Here is a 23606-nt window from a genome sequence, read left to right on the forward strand (position 1 = left end):
AGGCCAACATTCCATTCGCCTTTTTGATTATTTTCTGTGCATGTTCATGACGTTTTAATCTATGTACCCTCTACCTAGGTAGTCTCTTTGAACTGCCATTGTTTCTAGGACGTGGAGGCTTTGGAGAGGGTACAGAGGATGTTTACCAGGATGTTGCCTGGTCTGGAGGGCATTAGCTATGAGGAGAGGTTGGATAAACTCAGATTGTTTTCACTGGAACGACGGAGGTGGAGGGGCGACATGAGAGGTTTACAAAGTTATGAGCGGCATGGACAGAGTGGATAGTCAGAAGCTTTTTCCCAGGGTGGAAGAGTCAGTTACGAGGGGACATAGGTTTAAGGTGCGAGGGGCAAAGTTTAGAGGGGATGTGCGAGGCAAGTTTTTTACACAGAGGGTGGTGAGTGCCTGGAACTTACTGCCAGGGGAGGTGGTGGAAGCAGATACGATAGCGACGTTTAAGAGACATCTTGACAAATACATGAATAGGAAGGGAATAGAGGGATATGGGCCCCGGAAGTGCAGAAGGTGTTAGTTTAGGCAGGCATCAAGATCGGCGCAGGCTTGGAGGGCCGAATGGCCTGTTCCTGTGCTGTACTGTTCTTTGTTTGTTCTTTTCACCATTTAGAAAGTACCCTATTCTGTTATTTTTAGGTCCAAAGTGGAAGACCTCACATCTGCTTATGTTTGAAATCTGTTGGCCACAGTTTTGCCCGTTCAATTAATCTATCAATATCTCTGTAATTTTATACTTCTATCTACATTGCTGACAATGCTGCCTGTCTTTGTGTCATTGGTAAATTTGGATATGTGTCTTTCTATACCATCAGCTAAGTTGGTAACATAGACAGTAAATAGCTGAGGCCCCGACACAGATTCTTGCGGAATCCTGCCCATTATCCCTACTTTCTGTCTCCTCCTGCTCAGCCGATTTCCCATTTCCCTGTTTAGAAGCCCTATTAAAAAGTTAAAATTTGCTCAATGAGGTGTAACAGGGTTTTTAACGCCATTCTGAACAATAATGGAACAACTCATTCGGCCTGAAAAAATTATTTTATATTTGTGGAATGTTGTTAAATGTCTCATTATGATTAATTACTAGATTTTTAATCAAGATTTTTAAAAATAATTAAACACGTTAAAGTTTATTTGTGATATTTCAGCTTCCACCTTAACCCCCATCTGTCTGATCCAGTTTATTTTGCTCTCGATCAAATCACTTTATAAAAAAATGTTTTAACTACTGCTTTTCATTTCCTGGTTGGGTCGTAAAAATTCTTTAATATGATTGACTGCTTGGAGAGCTTCATGGCATCACTGCAGCTTGACGCTGGGCATCCTCATGAAAGAACACGACAATCAAGAGAGAGTTAAAGTTCTCACCATAGCGATGACTAGATCTTTCAGCGAGGCTTTCTTCGAGGTCAGCGGTGACTGCAAAATCCAGGCCAATGTATATCATACTGTTTTATGCAGCCTTACTGGAGTTAGTAGTTATTAAGCTATCAATATTAAACTTTATGTCCAGCTATGTCACTTGTATTTGTATAGTTTTGTGAGAAATTGGTGCTTTTGTGTAACCAAGTACAACTGAAGAATGGATCTCAAATTGGCTGAAGTGCAGTCCCCAGAGATGCATTATGAGTAGAGTATTGAGTTTGGTTATATCATGCACGATATACCAGGTTAGGATCTCTCTGTCTTAGCTGGTAACATTATTTGCACTCTAAGTAAATTAATCACTTGTGTAGCCTCTGTGAAGAATGTTTATTGACTTTTTTTTAGCTTTTATTCAAATCTGCTGAGACTGTACCTGTTTGTTTGCAGAGTTACAGTATTGAGGGACAAAGATTCTAGAAAAAGCAAAGGTGTGGCATTTGTTCTGTTTCTGGATAGAGAATCAGCATATAACTGTACCAGGGCGCTGAACAACAAGCAAGTGAGCTAATCGCTTCTCAATTCCATTTTAATTTCATTTTCAACTGAATAAGAATTGCCTTGTCTTTGACATAATAACCTTTCAAATGATTCTGTTTTTCTTGTTAACTGCAGTTGTTTGGCAGAACAGTGAAGGCGAGTATTGCAGTTGACAACGGAAGAGCATCCGAATTCATCAGAAGGCGCAATTACACTGACAAATCCAGATGTTATGAATGTGGAGTGAGTACAAAACATTTAAATGAAAAACATGCAACAAGCACTAACCTAATTCTTTAGGTTTTACTGACATGACAGTACTACAAAAAATGGTTTCAGAAGAGGTGGTTCTGTGTTAAGTTATCCAAAACTTGATGAATTGACAGATCTGCTAGCATAAAATGAAACATCAAAAAGTTGGCATTGGAACCTTGGTAAAACATTCAGCATTCACCAGGCACAGACCTGGGGATTAAACACAAACCCCACTGTTAATCCCCACATCATACACAATCCAGATCCTCCCTGAAATTCACTCACTGCTGCAATGTGGGCTACACCATATATAGTGTACACTATGAATGCAATGTATGTCGATGTGCATCAACCAAGGATAATTACAGTCCAGAACTAAATTAAAGACACCCACAAAATTGAATCCATAGAAAGAAATTTGAAATTGCACAGCCTTCTGTTAGTTGGTTTTGAGACTTGGAGCATTATTATGGGGTATCATTTGTTATGAATGAGCCAGAACTTATTAACCAGGCTTATAATATCAACTGTTGAAACTTTGTTGTAAGTTGTGGAGGCTTATTCTCATTAACAAACGCAAAGTCCTTTGATACTCTAGGACAGGGTTGTCCACCCTTTTTGCGTGGGGAGCCACATTACAATTTTTGTCTTACATGGGGGGAGGGTGGGAAAGGTAAAGGCATTAAAAGTTTATCTGGCTATTTATCAAAACAACAAATGTGCATTTTTGTAAAGAAGCTTTAAATGAGAAGATTAATTTATTAACTTACTTTCTGTTCACTGTGTTGGGCTCCGGCATTTGGTTGCTTGCACAAAGTAGTCACTGGATGCCCGCACACTTGCTGTAGCATTCTGTCAGCAGTGATCTTGATCACAGTCTCTCCCTCTCTGTCTGTCTGTCTGTCTGTGTGTGTGTTGCTCTCGCTCTCTTTTTCCCTCTTTCTTTGCCTTCTACCTTCTCTCTCTCTTTCACTCTCTCAAACTTTGGGTGTTGTTTCATTGGCTGTGCAAGTGATCCTACAGATTTTGATGCCTTTTTTAAAAACAGATTCATATTACCTTAGGCTGCAGTAATTTCTTATTAGACCTTGAGAAGCTTGGGGAGGGTTGGAGTAGGAGAGAAATTACGGACAGGTCACCAAATGCCTGTTTTCAGGGAATTGCTAAAGTCTATAGTTGTGGATAGGCTGATTAAACACCTTAAATTTTCAGCATGGATGTATAAAGGGTATGTCATGTTTGACAAATCTGATATTTTTGAAGAGGTGATTAAGTAGTGGACAGGGCAATGTCTATGGATGTAATTTATATAGACTTCCAGAAGACATTTGATAAAGTCTCTCATAAGATTCTGTTAGCTAAAGTTGAAGCTCATGGAATTGAAGGCAAATTATTGACCTGGTTAGGAAATTGACTGAGCAGAAGGCGACAGAGTAGGGATAATGGGAAGACAGTCTAATTGGCAGGATGTGACTTGGTGTCCGCAAGGATCTGTGTTGTGGCCTCAACTGTTCGCTATTTACTGACTTAGATGATGGGATAGAAAGCCACGTATCTAAATTTAGTGATGATACAAAGATGGACAACATTGTAAGCAGTTTAGATGAAAGTATAAAATTACAGAGATGTTGACGGATCAAGTGAATGGACAAAACCGTGTCAAATGGATTTCAGTATAGAAATGTGTGAAGTCATCCACTTGGGATCTAAAAAGGATAGAACAGGGTACCTTCTAAATGGTGAAAAACTAGAAAATTGGTGGTTCAAAGAGATGTGGGGGTTCAGATACACTGATTATTTTCTGTATCTATCGATGATTTAATAATCAAAAGGCTAATGGAATGCTCACCTTTATATCTAGAGGAATAGAATAAAAGGTTGGGTGGGGTGGCGGGCAGTAGAAGTCATGCTTCAGCTATACAAAGCCTTGGTTACACAACGCCTTGGAGTACTGTGAACAGTTCTGGGCAACACACTTCAGGAAAGATATATTGACCTTGGAGGGATGCAGCATAGATTTACTAGAATGATACCTGGTTTCCAAAGGTTAAGCTACGAGGAGAAGTTAAACAACTTTTGTTTGTATTCCCTGGGATTTAGGCAGTTAAGGAGTGATTTGATTGAAGTTTTCAAGGTATTAATAGGAACAGATAGAATAGATTGGGAGAAATTATATATGCTAGTTGGGGAGTCTAGGATCAGTGAGCATAGTCTAGAAATTAGAGCCAGACCTTTCAGGAGTGAAATTAAGAAACACTTCTTCACGCAATTGGTGGTAGATGTTTGGAATCCCCTTCTGCAAATGGCAATTGTTGCTAGCTCAGTTGTTAATTTTAAAACTGAGATTGGTCGATTTTTGTTTAATACAAAGGTATGGGGCAAAGGTGGGTATGTGGAGTTAGGTCACAGATTGGCCATGATCTCATTGAATGGTGGAATGGGCTCAAGGGGCTAAATAACCTATTCGTGTTCCTACAGGTGGAATCATCTGACATAATGTTATTCAGCTCCACTGCAAGAAAAGCACCATTGAAAATTAGCATGATTGTCATTTGACAATGACATTTTCACAGTGGGATGATGCAATGTACTATTAAATGAATATATTCTTCACCCACATTTGGTCCATGGAAATGGATGGCATCTGTGAATATTCACATGGAAGAAATTTCATTCCTCCTTTTTGGCATCTCCTTCTATGCATTGCGCTTAATATCCTGCTTCAGTCCCTATGCTCCCTCCCTCTACCAAATAGTAGCATTATGTTAAAGCATCTTTGTACTGTAAATCATGGGCACAGAGTAACTGCATTCAGCTGCAGTTGTTGGATACAGCAAAAGTGGCAAATTTAACATGCATTTTACCAGTCATAATCTCAAATATCAGCAAAATGTTAGTCAAGACATGTGTTTATACGTAAATGTGCTGACATTGAAGAATAGTCTATAGTGGAGAACCAACCAATCTTTGATCCCATGGAAATGAGAGGTAATGTCAGAGCATATGAACTGACTTTTTTTCTTCAACTTGAGCATTGAGCAACAAAGTACCCAGCAGAAGATCAATCTGCTGGTAAATTAGTATGTCACACAGACTTATCGTTACATTTATGAGCAATCAATTTGTACAATCCCAATTTGGCAGTCAAAATGTAATTGTACTGCAGATCACCAGCATTCCGTTTAAGGTTCGAGAAAGCAATTTGCTTTATCTAAGTTGAGATTTTAATTACTGTATTAAAATGTGATCTTAATTTCTGAATACAGGATTATGGCCATTTGAGCTATGCTTGCCCAAAAAACATGCTTGGAGAGCGAGAACCCCCCAAAAAGAGAGAGAAAAAGAAAAAGAAAAAAATCAGTGAACCAGAAGAAATGTGCGTATAACACATTGTTAACCTATTCAAGTTTTTTTAAAAAGAGCTTTGATTTGAGTACATGTCTCAAAGGATGTTTCTACATTTCCAGTGAGGAGGAGGAGGAGGAGCAGGAGGAAACTGACGATGGTGAAGACCCTGCCCTCGATAGCTTGAGCCAAGCTATAGCTTTCCAGGTATGCAGTTCTGAGAAAATAAATTTATAATACCTATCCTTGAAAAAAAGTACAACTGATCATAAAGTAACTTTTACCTGATGACTGTAAATAATTTTTATTTCTTGGCAAATAATTTTACCATTCTGTTACTTTGCAAGCAAACCCTTGGGAGCGCTATCTTTCTCTGTCATTGCTTGGTATTGCAATTGAATTATACTTGATCACTGTGTTGAAGTCGCAGTATTGATTGGCTTAATGCTGTACTGCAAGCTTAATTGGGGTACTTTGCAAGATTCTTGTAATACATATATGATGAAGTGTCAATCAGCCGCCTCCTTGATCATGCTGATCCTATATAATCCCACGTTGCAGTTTGTTTAAAAAAATGATGAACTAATTGAATGGTAACGGAAGCTGTGATAGAATACTAATGGACAACGCCACCTGCACTGCACCAGAACAGTCGGATATTTTCGCTGATTGACATCCCTAACACCATCCCTCCCACCCTGTCCTGTGGCCTGCTGCTTCCCTTCTGAAAGCAGTAATGCTGTACAGTAAGGAAGGTTCCTGATGTTGAATAAGTGTTCCAGGATGAATTCTGATGTCAGGTAACTGCTCTATTGGTGGAGGGTGTCCTGTTGAATCTGTTTGGGATCTTAATATTCAGTACCTAGGAAAGTAATGTTTAAAAGCTGCTTGGGGGAGGCAGAAAGATATGAACAAAGGAATATTAGCCATTCAGCACATTAAGCCTGCCCCACCATTCAATACAATCATGGCTGATCTTCCACTTCCCACACTATCCTCATATCCCCTTAAGTCATTTGTATCCAGAAATCGGTCACTCTCCGTTTTAAACATACTCAATGACTGGGCTTCCACAGCCCTCTGGGGTAGAGAATTCCAAAGATTCACAACCCGCTGAGTAAAGAAATTTTTCCCCATCTTGATCCTTATTTTGAAATTGTGTCCCCCGGTTTTAGACTCTCCAACCGCGGGAGACATCTTAACTGCATCTACCCTGTCTATCCCTTTTAAGTATTTTGTAGGTTTCAATGAGATCACCTCTCATTCTTCGAAACTCTAGAGAATACAGGCCCAGTTTCCCCAATCTCTCTTCATTGGACGGTCCCGCCATCCCAGGAATCAGTCTGGTGAACCTTCATTGCACTCCCTCTATGGCAATAATATCCTCCCTAAGGTAAGGGGACCAAAACTGCACACAGTACTCGAGGTGCGGTCTAACCAAGGTTCTATACAATTGAAGTAAGACTTCACTACTCCTGTACTCAAATCCTCTTGAGATAACGGCTAACATACCATTAGCCTTCTTAATTGTTTGCTGCACCTGCATGTTAGCTTTCAGTGACTTATTGACAAGGATATCCAGGTCCTTATGTACATTTACACTTTCTAATCTTTTACATTTAAGGAATACTCTGCACATCTGTTCCTCCTGCCAAAGTGGATAACCTCACATTTTTCCACGTTCTTGCCCACTCGCTAAGTCTTTTCAAATCCATTTGAACCCGCTTTGCATCTTCCTAACAATACACACTCCCACCTCGTTTCGTGTCATCTACAACATTTGGTCCGCACATCCAAATCATTGATATAGAGTATTAGAGTTATACAGCACAGAAACAGGCCCTTCAGCCCATCGTGTCCATGCTGGCTATCAAGCACCTATCTAATCCCATTTTATGGAGCTTGGCCTGTAGCCTTGTTTGCTCGGGCATTTCAAGTGCTCATCTAAATACTTAAATGTTGTGAGGGTTCCTGCCTGTACCACCCCTTCAGGCAGTTTGTTCCAGATTCCAACCACCCTCTGGGTGAAAAAAATTTTGCTCAAATCCCCTCTTAAACTCCTGCCCCTTAGCTTAAATCCATGCCCCTGGTTATTGACACTTACGCTAAGGGAAAAAGTTTCTTCCTCTCTACCCTATCTATGCCCCTCTTAAATTTGTATACCTCTATCAGGTCTACCCTCAGCCTTCTCTGCTCTAAGGAAAATAAAACCCTCGCCTTTCCAGTCTCTCTTCATAGCTGAAATGCTCCAGCCCAGTCAGCATCCTGGTGAATCTCCTCTGCACCCTCTCCAGTGCAATCACATCCTTACTATAGTGTGGCGACCAAAACAGTACTCCAGCTGTGGCCTAACTAGCATTTTATACAGCTCCATCATAACCTCCCTGCTGTTGTATTCTATGCCTTGGCTAATAAAGGCAAGTATCCCATATGCCTTCCTAACCACCTTTATCTACCTGTGCTGCTGCCTTCAGTGATCTATGGACAAGTACACCAAGCTCCCTCTATCCCTCTGCATTCCCTTGCCTTGTTAGTCCTCCCAAAATACATCGCTTCACACTTCTCAGGATTAAATTCCATTTGCCATTGCTCTGCTTATCTTACCAGCCCATCTCTATCGTCCTGTAATCTAAGGCTTTCCTCCTCACTATTTACGACACCTCCAATTTTTGTGTCATCTGCGAATTTACTGATCATACCTCCTATATTCATGTCTAAATCATTAATGTACACTAAAACAGCAAGGGTCCCAGCACCGATCCCTGCGGTACACCACTGATCACAGGCTTCCAATCGCAAAAACAACCCTCGACCACCACCCTTTGCCTCCTGCCACTCAGCCAATTTTGGATCCAATTTGCCAAATTGCCCTGGATCCCATGGGCTCTTACCTTCTTGACCAATCTCCCATGCAGGACCTTTTCAAAAGCCTTACTAAAGTCCATGTAGACTACATCAACTGCTTTACCCTCATCTACACATCTAGTCACCTCCTCGAAAAATTCAATCAAGTTTGTTAGACATGATCTCTCCCTGACAAAGCCATGCTGACTATCCTTGATTACTCTGCCTCTCCAAGTGGAGATTAATCCTGTCCCTCAGAATTTTTTCCAATAGTTTCCCTTCCACTGATGTTAGATTCGCTGGCCTGTAATTACCTGGTTTATCCCTCCTACCCTTCTTGAATAATGGTACCACATTCGCAGTCCTCTGGCACCTCTCCTGTGGCCAGAGAGGATTTGAAAATTTGTGTCAGAGCGCCTGCTATCTCCTCCCTTGCCTCACATAACAGCCTGGGATACTTCTCACCTGGACCTGGGGATTTATCCACTTTTAAGCCCGCTAAAACAGCTAATACTTCCTCCCTTTCAATGCTAATATATTCAAGTATATCACAATCCCCCTCCCTGATCTCTACACCTACATCGTCCTTCTCCATAGCGAGCACAGATGAAAAGTAATAATTTAAAACCTCACCTATGTCCTCCGCTCCACACACAGATCGCCACTTTGGTCCCTAATGTGCCCTAGTCTTTTCCTGGTTATCCTCTTGCTCTTAATATACTTACAAAATGCCTTGGGATTTTCCTTTATCTTGCCCGCCAGTGTTTTTTTATGCCGCCTCTTAGTTCTCCTAATTCCTTTTTTAAGTACCCCCACCCCACCCCCCACATACACTTTCTATACTCCTCGAGGGCCTCAGCTGTTTTCAGTCCCCTGAGTCTGCCATAGACTGCCTCTTTTATTTTTCCTTATCCAATCCTCTATCTCCTTTTATTTCCAGAGTTCCCTGGACTTATTGGTCCCACCCTTCACCTATACGGGAACATGCTGGCCCTCAACTCTCACTATTTCCTTTTTGAATGACTCCCACTGGTCTGATGTAGACTTTCCTACACGTAGCTGTTCCCAGTACACTTTGGCCAGATCCTGTTTTATCATATTAAAATCGGCCTTCCCCAATTCAGTACCCTTATTTCCGCTCATTCTTTGTCCTTTTCCACAACTACCTTAAATCTTAGAGTTATGGTAACTATCCCCGAAATGCTCCCCCACTGACACTTCCACCACATGTCTGGCTTCATTCCCTAGGATTAGGTCCAGCACCGCCCCTTCTCTTGTAGGACTTTCTATATGCTGGCTCAAAAAGCTCCCCTGTATGCACTTTAAGAATATCTATTGTGAACAACTGGGGCCCAAGCACTGATCCCTGCGTTATCCCACTAGTCACAGCCTGCCAACGCGAGAGTGGCCTGTTTATTCCTACTCTCTGCTTTCTGCCTGTTAACTAGTCCTTGATCCATGCCAGTATATGACCACCTATCCCATGTGCTTTAATTTTTCTAACCAACCTCGTGTGGGGAGCTTTATCAAAAGCCTTCTGAAAATCCAAGTATACCATGTCTACCAACTCGCCTTGATCAATTCTGTTAGTAACATCCACAAAACACTCCAACAGGTTTGTCAAACATGATTTCACATTCATAAATCCATGTTAACTGTGCCCAATCAGATCATTATTATACAAGTGTCCATTTATCACATCCTTTAGAATAGATTCTAGTATTTTCCCAACGACTGATGTAAGGCTAACAGGACTGTATTTCCCTGTTTTTTTCTCTCTCACTCTCTCACCTTCCTTAAATAGTGGGGTGACATTTGTGACCTTCCAATCGGCAGGAACTGCTCTAGAATCTACAGAATTTTGGAAGATGTTAACCAATGCATCTACTATCTCCATAGCTACCTCTTTCAACACTCTGGGATGTAGAATATAAGATCATGGGAACTGATCAACCTTCAGCCCCATTAATTTTTCTAATACAACCTTCTTACTAATACTAATCTTCAATTCCTTATTCTCCCTCATCCCTTGGATCTCTAATTCTGGGAGATTTCTTGTATCTTCCTCAGTAAAGACAGACACAAAGTAATCATTTAGCTTCTGTGCCATTTCTCCATTCCCCATTATAAATTCTCCTGACACTGCCTGTGACGGGCCCACATTTGCCTTAGCCAAATGTTTCCTTTTTACATGCCTATAGAAGCTTTTACAACTTGTTTTTATATTTTTTGCTAGCTTGCATTTATATTCTATTCTCCCTTTCTCAGTTCTTTGTCGTCCTTTGCTGTCTTCTAAAATCCTCCCAATCCTCAGGTTTACAACTATTTCTGGCAACTTTATAGGCCTTTTTCTTTTAATCTTATACAGTCCTTAACTTCCTTTGTTATCCAAGGTTGCCTGCCTTTATTTTTGGGGTTTTTGTGCCTTGAAGGAATGTATAGTTGCTGTAAACTATGTAATAATTCTTTAAAGACAGTACATAGGCAATGGACAGTTATACCTTTTTAATGTATTTTCCAATCAACGTCAGCCAATTTGCCCCTCATACCTTTATAATTTCCTTTGTTCAAATTTAACACCCTGGCTTCAGATTGAACTACCTCACTTTTAAACATAATATAAAATTCCATCATATTCTAGAAAAATAGGAGCAGGAATAGGCCATTCAGCCCTTCAAACCTGCTCCGCCATTCAAAATGATCATAGCTGATCATCCAAACTCAGTACCCTGTTCCCGCTTTCTCCCCGTATCCCTTGATCCCTTGATCCCTTTAGCCCTAAGAACTATATCTAACTCTTTCTTGAATATATTTAATGATTTGGCCTCAACTGCTTTCTGTGGTAGAGAATTCCACGGGTTCACCACTCTTTGGATGAAGAAATCTCTCCTCATCTCAGTCTTAAATGGCTTACCCCTTATCCTTAGACTGTGACCCCTGGTCCTGGACACCCCCGCCATCGGGAACATCCTTCCTGCATCTAGTCTGTCCAGTCCTGCTAGAAGTTTGTCGGTTTTGATGAGATCCCCTCTCATTCTTCTAAACTCTAGTGAATACAAGCCTAAATGACTCAATCTCTCTTCTGACGTCAGCCCTGCCATCCCAGGAATCAGACTGGTGAGCCTTCGTTGCACTCCCTCCATAGCAAGAAAGTCCTTCCTCAGATAAGGAGATCAAAACTGCACACAATACTCAGGTTATGTGGTTTCACCAAGGCCTTGTATAATTGCAGCAAGACATCCCTGTTCCTCTACTCGAATCCTCTCGCTATGAAGGCCAACATACCATTTGCTTTCTTAACTGCCTGCTGCACCTGCATGCTAACATTCGGCGACTTGGACACCCAGGTCTCACTGCACCTCCCCCTTTCCCAATCTGTCGCCATTCAGATAATCTGCCCTCCTGTTTTTGCCTCCGAAGTGGATAACCTCACATTTATCCACATCATACTGCATCTGCCATGTATTTGCCCACTCACTCAACCTGTCCAAATCACACTGGAGCTTCTTTGCATCCTTCTCACAGCTCACACTCCCACCCTGCTTTGCGTTGTCTGCAAACTTGGATATATTACATTTAATTTCCTCATCTATATCATTAATATATATTGTGAATAGCTGGGGTCCTAGCACTGATCCCTGCGGTAGCCCACTAGTCACTGCCTGCCACTTGGAAAAAGACCTGTTTATTTCTACTCTTTGTTTCCTGTCGGCCAACCAGTTCTCTATCCGTGTATCTTACCCCCAATCCCTTGCGCTTTATTTTGCACACTAATCTCTTATGTGGGACCTTATCGAAAGCCTTCTGAAAGTCCAAATACACCACATCTACTGGTTCTCCCTTATCTATTCTACTAGTTACATACTCAAAAAATTCCAGTAGATTTGTCAAGCATGATTTCCCTTTCGTAAATCAATGTTGACTTTGTCCGATCCTGTCATTGTTTTCCAAGTGCTGTGCTATTACATCTTTTATAATAGACTCTAGCATTTTCACCATTACTGATGTCAGGCTAACATGTAATTCCCTGTTTTCTCTCTACCTCCTTTTTTAAATAGTGGGGTTACATTAGCAACCATCAATCCATTGGAACTGTTCCAAAATCGATAGAATTTTGAAAAATGACCAGCAATGCACCTACTATTTCTAGGGCCACTTCCTTAAGTACTCTGGGATGTAGATTATCAGGCCCTGGGGATTTATTGGCCTTCAATCCCATCAATTTCCCTAACACCATTTCCCTACTAATACTGATTTCATACAGTTCCTCCTCCTCACTAGACCCTATGTTCTCCAACATTTCTGGGAGGTAATTTGTGTCCTCCTTTTGTGAAGACAGAACCAAAGTATGTATTCAATTGGTCTGCCATTGCTTTGTTCCCCATTATATATTCCCCTGTTTCTGACTGTAAGGGACCCACGTTTGTTTTCACTAATCTTTTTCTCTTCACATATCTGTAGAAGCTTTTACAATCAGTTTTTATGTTCTCTGCCAGCTTACCTCATACTCTATTTTCCCCTTCTTAATCAATCGCTTTGACGTCCTTTGCTGAATTCTAAACTGCTCCCAATCCTCAGGTTTGCTGCTGCTTCTGGCCATTTTATATTTCTCCTCCTTGGGTCTAATACTATCCTTAATTTCTTTTGTAAGCCACGGCTGAGCTACCCTTCCTGTTTTATTTTTGTGCCAGACAGGAATGAACAATTGTTATAATTCATCCATGTGCTCTTTAAATGTTAGCCATTGCCTATCCACTGTCAACCCTTTAAGTAACATTCCCCAATCTATCAGCAACTTGCGCCTCATACCTCGGAATCAACTCTCTCACTTTCCATCTTAATGAAGAATTTTATCATGGTCGCTCTTCCCCAAGGGACCCCGCACAACAAGATTGTTAACTAATCCTTTCTCATTATACAATACCCAGTCTAGGATGGCCTGTTCTCTAGCTGGTTCCTCAGTATATTAGTCCAAAAAACCATCCCAAACACACTCCAGAAACACGTCCTCCACAGCATTAGTGCTCATTAGGTTTACCCAGTCTATATACAGATTGAAGTTACCCATGATTACTGTATTACCCATGCCCCTTGCTGTTTCTTGGCTCTACCAAAACAGATTCCACATTTTGTTCTTCCGATCTGAGATCCTCCCTTACTAATGTATTGATCGCATCCCTTCTTATCAGCACACCACCATCTCCTTTTCCTTCCTAAACATCAAATATCCTTGAATATTCAGTCCCAGTCTTGGTCACCCTGTAGCCACATTTCCGTTATGGCATTTCGATCATACCCATTTGCCTGTATTAGGGCCTTTAAATCATCGACCTTGTTGTGAATACTACATGCATTCAGGTGCCCTTAACCTTGTCATCTTGACATTATTGTGCATTCTAAGCCTGGTTGATGCTCGCTTTTGTTTCGCCTGCCTTCTAATATCACTTGCTACTTTTCTAGTTCCTGTTACCAGCTTTACTTCCAATTTGAGATACCCCTACAGGTTCCCATCCCCTGACCAGCTAGTTTAAACCGTCCCCAACAGCACTAGCAAATCTCCCTCCGAGGATGTTGGTTCCGGTCCTGTTAAGGTGTAGCCCATCCATCTTGTACAGGTCCCACCTGTCCCAGAACCAGTCCCAATGCCTCAAAAATCTGATGCCCTCCCTCCCACACCAATTCTCCAGCCACATGTTCAATTGATCAGTTCTCCTATTCCTATGCTCACTGGTACGTGTCACTGGGAACAAACTTGAGATTACTGCTTTGGAGGTCCTACTTTTTAATTTCATATGATCATAAGAACTAGGAGCAGGAGTAGGCCGTCCGGCCCCTCGAGCCTGCTCCGCCATTCCATAAGATCATGGCTGATCTTTTCGTGGACTCAGATCCACTTACCCGCGCTCCCACCGTATCCTTTAATTCCTTTATTGTTCAAAAAGATATCTACCTTAGCTTTAAAGACGTTTACTGAAGAAACGTCAACAACTTCACTGGGCAAGGAATTCCATAGATTAACAACCCTCTGGGTGAAGAAGTTCCTTCTTAATTCAGTCCTAAATCTGCTCCCTCTTGTCCTAGCTTCACCTGCCAGTGGAAACATCCTCTCTACTTGTATCTTATCTATTCCCTTCATGATTTTATATGTTTCTATAAGATCCCCCCTCATTCTTCTGAACTCCAATGAATATACTCCCAATCTACTCAGTCTCTCCTCATAAGCCAACCCCCTCAACTCCAGAATCAACCTAGTGAACCTCCTCTGCACCCTCTCCAGTGCCAGTATATCCTTTCTCAAGTAAGGAGACCAAAACTGCACACAGTACTCTAGGTGCGGCCTCACCAGTACCTTATACAGCTGCAACATAACCTCTCTGCTTTTAAACTCAATCCCTTTAGCAATGAAGGACAAAATTCCATTTGCCTTCCTAATTACTTGCTGTACCTGCAGACCAACCTTCTGCGATTCATGCACAAGGACACCCAGGTCCCTCTGCATAGCAGCATGCTGCAACTTTTTACCATTCAAGTAATAATCCTTTTTACTGTTACTCCTACCGAAATGAATGACTTCACATTTATTAACATTGTATTCCATCTGCCAGACCTTTGCCCACTCACTCAATGTATCTATGTTCCTCTGCAAAGTTTCACAGTCATCTGCACACTTTGCTCTGCCACTCATCTTCGTGTCATCTGCAAACTTTGACACCCTACACGTGGTCCCCAACTCCAAATCATCTATATAAATTGTAAATAATTGCGGTCCCAACACCGATCCCTGAGGCACACCACTAGTGACTGCCAACCAGAATAGCACTCATTTATCCCCACTCTCTGCTTCCTCTTAGTCAACCAATCCTCTATCCATGCTAATACTTTACCCCTGACGCCATGCATCCTTATCTTATGCAGCAGCCTCTTGTGCGGCACCTTGTCGAAGGCCTTTTGGAAATCTAGGTACACCACATCCATTGGGTCCCCATTGTCCACCTTGCTCGTAATGTCATCATAGAATTCCAAAAGATTTGTTAAGCATGACCTGCCCTTCATGAACTCATGCTGCGTCTGCCCAACGGGACAATTTCTATCGAGATGCCCTGCTAATTCTTCCTTGATAATAGACTCAAGCATCTACCCCACTACAGAGGTTAAGCTAATCGGTCTATAATTCCCCATCTTTTGTCTACCTCCATTTTTAAACAGTGGCGTCACATCTGCTGTTTTCCAATCAACTGGGACTACCCCAGAGTCCAGCGAATTTTGGAAAATTACCGTCCGTGCACCTGCTATTTCTCCCGCCATCTCTTTTAGTACCCTGGGATGCATTCCATCAGGGCCAGGAGACTTATCAATCCTTAGCTCCATTAGCTTGCCCAACACTACCTCTTCCGTAATAATGATTGTTCCCAGGTCCTCACCTACGTTCGTCTCTTTGTCAATTACTGGCATGTTATTAATGTCCTCCACTGAGAAGACCGATACAAAATACCTGTTCAATGCCTCGGCCATTTCATCATATCCCATAACTAAATTCCCCTTCTCATCCTCTAAAGGACGAGCCACTCTTTTTCGTTTTATATATTTATAGAAACTTTTGCTATCTGTCTTTATATTCTGTGCTAGTTTTTTCTCATGTTCCATCTTACTTTTCTTTATAGCTCTTTTTGTAGCTTTCTGTTGACCTTTAAAGTTTTCCCAATCTTCTAGTTTCATGCTGCTTTTGGCCACTTTGTATGCCTTCTTTTTCAATTTGATAGCCTCCCTATTTCCTTAGACACCCATGGCAGATTACCCCTTTTCTTCCAGTCCTTCCTTTTCACTGGAATATACTTTTGCTGAACACTTTGAAAAATTGCTTTGTAAGTCCTCCACTGCTCGTCAACTGTCCCACCGTAAAATCTTTGTTTCCAGTCCACTTTAGCCAAGTCCTCCCTCATTCTATTGTAGTCCCCCTTGTTCAAGCACAGGACCCTGGTATTGGATTTTATCTTCACACTCTCCATCTGTATTCTAAATTCAACCATACTGTGATCACTCCTTCCAAGAGGATCCCTAACCATGAGGTCATTAATTATTCCTGTCTCATTACACAGTACTAGATCTAGGATAGCTTGCTCCCTCGTTGGTTCCATTACATACTGTTCAAGAAAACTATCACGGATACAGTCAACGAATTCCTCCTCAAGGCTACCGTGACTGAGCTGGTTCGACCAATCTACATGTAGATTAAAATCCCCCATGATAATTGCCGTACCATTTTTACAGGCATTAGTTATTTCTTTGTTTATGGCCCGCCCCAATGTGATATTATTTGGTGGCCTATAGACTACGCCTATCAATGACTTTTTCTTCTTAGAGTTTCTAATTTCCACCCAAGTGGATTCAACCTCATTCTCCATAGAACCTATATTATCTCTCAGCACCGCCCTGATGTCGTCCTTGAGTATCAGAGCTACACCACCTCCCTTATCTTCCTGTCTGTCTTTCCGAATAGTCTGGTACCCCTGGATATTTAACTCCCAGTCGTGACCAACCTGTAACCATGTCTCCGTAATGGCTACCAAATCATATTTATTCGCGATGATTTGTGCCGTTAACTCATCAACCTTGTTACGAATGCTACGAGCATTCAGGTAAAGTGCTTTTATGCTATCTTTCTTACCCTCATGATTCCCAACATCTCTAATAATAACTCCTGAGTTATCCTTCCTTTCTGCTTCTTTCAATTTCCTTCCTAAAATATGCTTTCAGGACCTCATCCCTCTTCCTACCTATGTCATTAGTACCAATGTGGACCACGACGTCCGGCTGTTCACCCTCCCCCAGACGGATGTCCTGCAGCTGTGCGTGACATCCTTGACCTTGGCACCAGGGAGGCAACACACCATCCTGGAGTCACGTTTACTGCCGCAGAAACGCCTGACTGATCCCCTGACTATTGAATCCCCTGTCACTATTGCACTTCCACTCTTCCGCCCCTCCTGTGCAGCTGAGCTACCCGTGGTGCCACGGACTTTGCACTGGTTGCACTTCTCTGAGGAACCATCGCTCTCATCAGTATCCAAATGGAAAACCGATTAGCAAAGAAGATAGACTCAGGGGACTCCTGTACTGCTTGTCTTGTTCTCTTAGACTGCCAGGCAGTCACCCATTCCCTCTCTGCCTGTATGCTCCTAACCTGCAGTGTGAGCACCTCCCTAAACGTCCTCTGCCTCACGGATGCACAACAGTGACTTCAGCCGCTGCTAGAGTTCCGAAACCCGGAGCTCAAGCTTCTGCAGCTGGTGACGCTTCCTGCAGATGTCTGGGACATGTGGTGCATCCATGACTTCCCACATACTGCAGGACGTACATTCCACTTGCCCGAGCTGAACCATGGCTGCTGATGCTGCGCAGAACCACACACTAGCCATCTCTGCAACTGAACTACCTGGACTCCATGGTGGTGAAATTTGAAATCCTGCACAGGGAATTCGAATTTGGATTTTGGTATGCTTATATGGTGGGGGAGGGATTCTGAAATGCTGACCAGTGATGCTGGGCAGCCTGTTTGAGAGGGAGAAATGAGAGAGAATAGGCAAGGACTAGAGGATGAGGACAGAAAGGAAGATGGTGTGAAAGGGGTTGAAGGAAAGGAAGGGAGGGGTTTGAGAACTGGAGGAGGAAGAGTAGAATGAAGAAGGAAAATGAACACAGACTACATATCTGCTCTATCACCAAGACAGCCTACTTCCACTTCCATAACATTGCCTGACTCTGCCCCTGCCTTGTTTCACCTGCTGCTGACCCTTTTCCATGCCTTTATAACTTCTAGACGAGGCTATTCCAATGCTCTACTGACTGGTCTCCCATCTTCCACTCTACATAACATGGAGCTCATCCAAATCTTTATTGTCGATACAAAAGCAAAATACCATGGATGCTGGAAATCTGAAACAAAAACAGAAAATGTTTGAAATACTCCGCAGCTCAGGGGGCATCGGTGGAGACAAAAGCAGAGTTTCAGGTCGGTAACCTTTCATTGACCAGGTCATCAACCTGAAATGTTAACTCTGCTTTTCTCTCCACTGATGCTGCCTGACCTGAGTATTTCCAGCATTTTTTGTTTCTGTTTATTGTCCATAACTTAACTCTCACCAAGTTACCATGTCACATTCACCTATCACCATGTGTATGGTGGCCTACATTGGCTCCCAGGCTGACAATGTCTCGATTTTAAAATTCTCGTCCTTGTCTCCAAATCTCTCCCGTGGCCTCACCTCTCCCTATCTCAGCCAACAACCCTTGGTGATCTCGGCGCTCATCCAGTTCTGGCCTGTTATCCATCCCCAGTTTTAATCGCTCCAATTTGGACTGTGCCTTCAGCTGCCTGTGCTCAAAGCTCTGGCATTCCCTTCCTAAAACTCTCCACCTCTTTCTCTTCCTTTTAAAGACACTTCTTGAAACCTACCTCTTTGATTAAGCTTTTAATCTGTCCTAATAGCTCCTTCTTATGTGGTTCAGTGTCGAATTTTGTTCGATTGTCCTCCTGCAAAGTGCTTTGGAATGTTTTACTACAGTAAAGATGCCATATAAATTCACATTAATGTTGTTGGGGCTAATATTCTTCACTCAATGCCTGTTTGCCAGTATACTACTTAGCAAGATGGCTTTACTGAGTCGCTGGGAGTTCAGTGCTGGAAGGATGAACATCTTTACTGTGGTAACTCGCTCTCTCTCGCGCTCTCTCTCTCTGCGCGCTCTCTCTCTGCGCGCTCTCTCTCTGCGCGCTCTCTCTCTGCGCGCTCTCTCTCTGCGCGCTCTCTCTCTGCGCGCTCTCTCTCTGCGCGCTCTCTCTCTGCGCGCTCTCTCTCTGCGCGCTCTCTCTCTGCGCGCTCTCTCTCTGCGCGCTCTCTCTCTGCGCGCTCTCTCTCTGCGCGCTCTCTCTCTGCGCGCTCTCTCTCTGCGCGCTCTCTCTCTGCGCGCTCTCTCTCTGCGCGCTCTCTCTCTGCGCGCTCTCTCTCTGCGCGCTCTCTCTCTGCGCGCTCTCTCCGCGCGCGCTCTCTCCGCGCGCGCTCTCTCCGCGCGCGCTCTCTCCGCGCGCGCGCTCTCTCCGCGCGCGCGCTCTCTCCGCGCGCGCTCTCTCTCCGCGCGCGCTCTCTCTCCGCGCGCGCTCTCTCTCCGCGCGCGCTCTCTCTCCGCGCGCGCTCTCTCTCCGCGCGCGCTCTCTCTCCGCGCGCGCTCTCTCTCCGCGCGCGCTCTCTCTCCGCGCGCGCTCTCGCTCTCGCTCTCGCTCTCGCGCTCGCTCTCGCGCTCTCTCTCGCGCTCGCTCTCGCGCTCGCTCTCGCGCTCTCTCTCGCGCTCTCTCTCGCGCTCTCTCTCGCGCTCTCTCTCGCGCTCTCTCTCGCGCTCTCTCTCGCGCTCTCTCTCGCGCTCGCTCTCGCGCTCTCTCTCGCGCTCTCTCTCGCGCTCTCTCTCGCGCTCTCTCTCGCGCTCTCTCTCGCGCTGGCTCTCGCGCTGGCTCTCTCGCGCTGGCTCTCGCGCTCGCTCTCTCGCGCTCGCTCTCTCGCGCTCGCTCTCTCTCGCGCTCGCTCTCTCTCGCGCTCGCTCTCTCTCGCGCTCGCTCTCTCTCGCGCTCGCTCTCTCTCGCGCTCGCTCTCTCTCGCGCTCGCTCTCTCTCGCGCTCGCTCTCTCTCGCGCTCGCTCTCTCTCGCGCTCGCTCTCTCTCGCGCTCGCTCTCTCTCGCGCTCGCTCTCTCTCGCGCTCGCTCTCTCTCGCGCTCGCTCTCTCTCGCGCTCGCTCTCTCTCGCGCTCGCTCTCTCTCGCGCTCGCTCTCTCTCGCGCTCGCTCTCTCTCGCGCTCGCTCTCTCTCGCGCTCGCTCTCTCTCGCGCTCGCTCTCTCTCGCGCTCGCTCTCTCTCGCGCTCGCTCTCTCTCGCGCTCGCTCTCTCTCGCGCTCGCTCTCTCTCGCGCTCGCTCTCTCTCGCGCTCGCTCTCTCTCGCGCTCGCTCTCTCTCGCGCTCGCTCTCTCTCGCGCTCGCTCTCTCTCGCGCTCGCTCTCTCTCGCGCTCGCTCGCTCTCTCGCGCGCTCGCTCTCTCGCGCGCTCGCTCTCTCGCGCGCTCGCTCTCTCGCGCGCTCGCTCTCTCGCGCGCTCGCTCTCTCTCGCGCGCGCTCTCTCTCTCGCGCGCGCTCTCTCTCTCGCGCTCGCTCTCTCTCTCGCGCTCGCTCTCTCTCGCGCTCGCTCTCTCTCGCGCTCGCTCTCTCTCGCGCTCGCTCTCTCTCGCGCTCGCTCTCTCGCGCGCTCGCTCTCTCGCGCGCTCGCTCTCTCGCGCGCTCGCTCTCTCTCTCGCGCGCTCGCTCTCTCGCGCGCTCGCTCTCTCTCTCTCTCTCTCTCTCTCGCGCGCTCTCTCTCTCTCTCGCGCGCTCTCTCTCTCTCTCTCTCTCTCGCGCGCTCTCTCTCTCTCTCTCTCTCGCGCGCTCTCTCTCTCTCTCTCTCTCGCGCGCGCTCTCTCTCCCCGCGCTCTCTCTCTCTCCCCGCGCTCTCTCTCTCTCTCCGCGCTCTCTCTCTCCGCGCGCTCTCTCTCTCCCCGCGCTCTCTCTCTCCGCGCGCTCTCGCGCTTTCTCTCGCTCTCTCTCTCCGCGCGCTCTCGCGCTTTCTCTCGCTCTCGCGCTTTCTCTCGCTCTCGCGCTTTCTCTCGCTCTCGCGCTTTCTCTCGCTCTCGCGCTCGCTCTCGCGCTTTCTCTCGCTCTCGCGCTCTCTCTCGCGCTCTCTCTCGCGCGCTCTCTCGCGCTCGCTCTCGCGCTCTCTCTCGCTCTCGCGCTGGCTCTCGCGCTCGCTCTCTCTCGCGCTCGCTCTCGCGCTGGCTCTCGCTCTCGCGCTGGCTCTCGCGCTCGCTCTCTCTCGCGCTCGCTCTCTCTCGCGCTCGCTCTCTCTCGCGCTCGCTCTCTCTCGCGCTCGCTCTCTCTCGCGCTCGCTCTCTCTCGCGCTCGCTCTCTCTCGCGCTCGCTCTCTCTCGCGCTCGCTCTCTCTCGCGCTCGCTCTCTCTCGCGCTCGCTCTCTCTCGCGCTCGCTCTCTCTCGCGCTCGCTCGCTCGCTCTCTCTCGCGCTCTCTCGCTCTCGCGCTCGCTCTCGCTCTCGCTCTCGCGCTCTCTCTCGCTCTCGCGCTCTCTCTCGCTCTCGCGCTCTCTCTCGCTCTCGCGCTCTCTCTCGCTCTCGCGCTCTCTCTCGCTCTCGCGCTCTCTCTCGCTCTCGCGCTCTCTCTCGCTCTCGCGCTCTCTCTCGCTCTCGCGCTCTCTCTCGCTCTCGCGCTCTCTCTCGCTCTCGCGCTCTCTCGCTCTCTCTCGCTCTCGCGCTCTCTCTCGCTCTCGCGCTCTCTCTCGCTCTCGCGCTCTCTCTCGCTCTCGCGCTCTCTCTCGCTCTCGCGCTCTCTCGCGCTCTCTCTCGCTCTCGCGCTCTCTCTCGCTCTCGCGCGCTCTCGCGCTCTCTCGCGCTCTCTCTCGCTCTCTCGCGCCTCTCGCGCTCTCTCGCGCTCTCTCTCGCTCTCGCGCTCTCTCTCGCTCTCGCGCTCTCTCTCGCTCTCGCGCTCTCTCTCGCTCTCGCGCTCTCTCTCGCTCTTCGGCGCTCTCGCTCTCTCTCGCTCTCGCGCTCTCTCTCGCTCTCGCGCTCTCTCTCGCTCTCGCGCTCGCTCTCGCGCTCGCTCTCGCGCTCGCTCTCGCGCTCTCTCTCGCGCTCGCTCTCGCGCTCTCTCTCGCTCTCGCGCTCTCTCTCGCTCTCGCGCTCTCTCTCGCTCTCGCGCTCTCTCTCGCTCTCGCGCTCTCTCTCGCTCTCGCGCTCTCTCGCTCTCGCGCTCGCATCTCGCGCTCTCTCTCGCGCTCGCTCTCGCGCTCGCTTCTCGCGCTCTCTCTCGCGCTCTCTCTCGCGCTCTCTCTCGCGCTCTCTCTCGCGCTCTCTCTCGCGCTCTCTCTCGCGCTCTCTCTCGCGCTCTCTCTCGCGCTCTCTCTCGCGCTCTCTCTCGCGCTCTCTCTCGCGCTCTCTCTCGCGCTCTCTCTCGCGCTCTCTCGCGCGCTCTCTCGCGCGCTCTCTCTCGCGCTCTCTCGCGCGCTCTCTCGCGCGCTCTCTCGCGCGCTCTCTCGCGCGCTCTCTCGCGCGCTTCTCTCGCGCTCTCTCTCGCGCTCTCTCTCTCGCGCTCTCTCTCTCGCGCTCTCTCTCTCGCGCTCTCTCTCTCGCGCTCTCTCTCTCTCTCGCGCGCTCTCTCTCTCTCGCGCTCTCTCTCTCTCGCGCGCTCTCTCTCTCTCGCGCTCTCTCTCTCTCGCGCTCTCTCTCTCTCGCGCTCTCTCTCTCTCGCGCTCTCTCTCTCTCGCGCTCTCTCTCTCTCGCGCTCTCTCTCTCTCGCGCTCTCTCTCTCTCTGCGCTCTCTCTCTCTCGCGCTCTCTCTCTCTCGCGCTCTCTCTCTCTCGCGCTCTCTCTCTCTCTCGCGCTCTCTCTCTCTCGCGCTCTCTCTCTCTCTCGCGCTCTCTCTCTCTCGCGCTCTCTCTCTCTCGCGCTCTCTCTCTCTCGCGCTCTCTCTCTCTCGCTCTCTCTCTCTCTCGCGCTCTCTCTCTCTCGCGCTCTCTCTCTCTCGCGCTCTCTCTCTCTCGCGCTCTCTCTCTCTCAGCGCTCTCTCTCTCTCGCGCTCTCTCTCTCTCGCGCTCTCTCTCTCTCGCGCTCTCTCTCTCTCGCGCTCTCTCTCTCGCGCTCTCTCTCTCTCGCGCTCTCTCTCTCGCGCTCTCTCTCTCTCTCGCGCTCTCTCTCCCTCTCGCCCTCTCTCTCTCCTCTCGCCCTCTCTCTCTCCCTCTCGCCCTCTCTCTCTCCCTCTCGCCCTCTCTCTCTCCCTCTCGCCCTCTCTCTCTCCCTCTCGCCCTCTCTCTCTCCCTCTCGCCCTCTCTCTCTCCCTCTCGCCCTCTCTCTCTCCCCTCTCGCCCTCTCTCTCTCCCTCTCGCCCTCTCTCTCTCCCTCTCGCCCTCTCTCTCTCCCTCTCGCCCTCTCTCTCTCCCCTCTCGCCCTCTCTCTCTCCCTCTCGCCCTCTCTCTCTCCCTCTCGCCCTCTCTCTCTCCCTCTCGCCCTCTCTCTCTCCCTCTCGCCCTCTCTCTCTCCCTCTCGCCCTCTCTCTCTCCCTCTCGCCCTCCCTCTCTCCCTCTCGCCCTCCCTCTCTCTCCCTCTCGCCCTCCCTCTCTCCCTCTCGCCCTCCCTCTCTCCCTCTCGCCCTCCCTCTCTCCCTCTCGCCCTC

General features: G+C 47.1%; 1 protein-coding gene across 1 annotated transcript in view; it reads left to right on the forward strand.

Moving 5' to 3' along the window:
- The window catches only part of LOC137379358 (zinc finger CCHC-type and RNA-binding motif-containing protein 1-like), a 68367-nt gene that overhangs the window by 8602 nt on the left and 36159 nt on the right, over positions 1–23606 (forward strand). Inside the window, exons 2-5 of the mRNA XM_068050064.1 lie at positions 1783–1936; positions 2050–2157; positions 5436–5545; positions 5637–5721. Of these exons, the coding sequence (XP_067906165.1) occupies positions 1783–1936; positions 2050–2157; positions 5436–5545; positions 5637–5721 (457 nt within the window). The remainder of the gene's footprint in view (positions 1–1782; positions 1937–2049; positions 2158–5435; positions 5546–5636; positions 5722–23606) is intronic.

This window comes from Heterodontus francisci, chromosome 18 (assembly GCF_036365525.1).
Source record: "Heterodontus francisci isolate sHetFra1 chromosome 18, sHetFra1.hap1, whole genome shotgun sequence".
Classification (NCBI taxonomy): Eukaryota; Metazoa; Chordata; class Chondrichthyes; order Heterodontiformes; family Heterodontidae; genus Heterodontus; species Heterodontus francisci.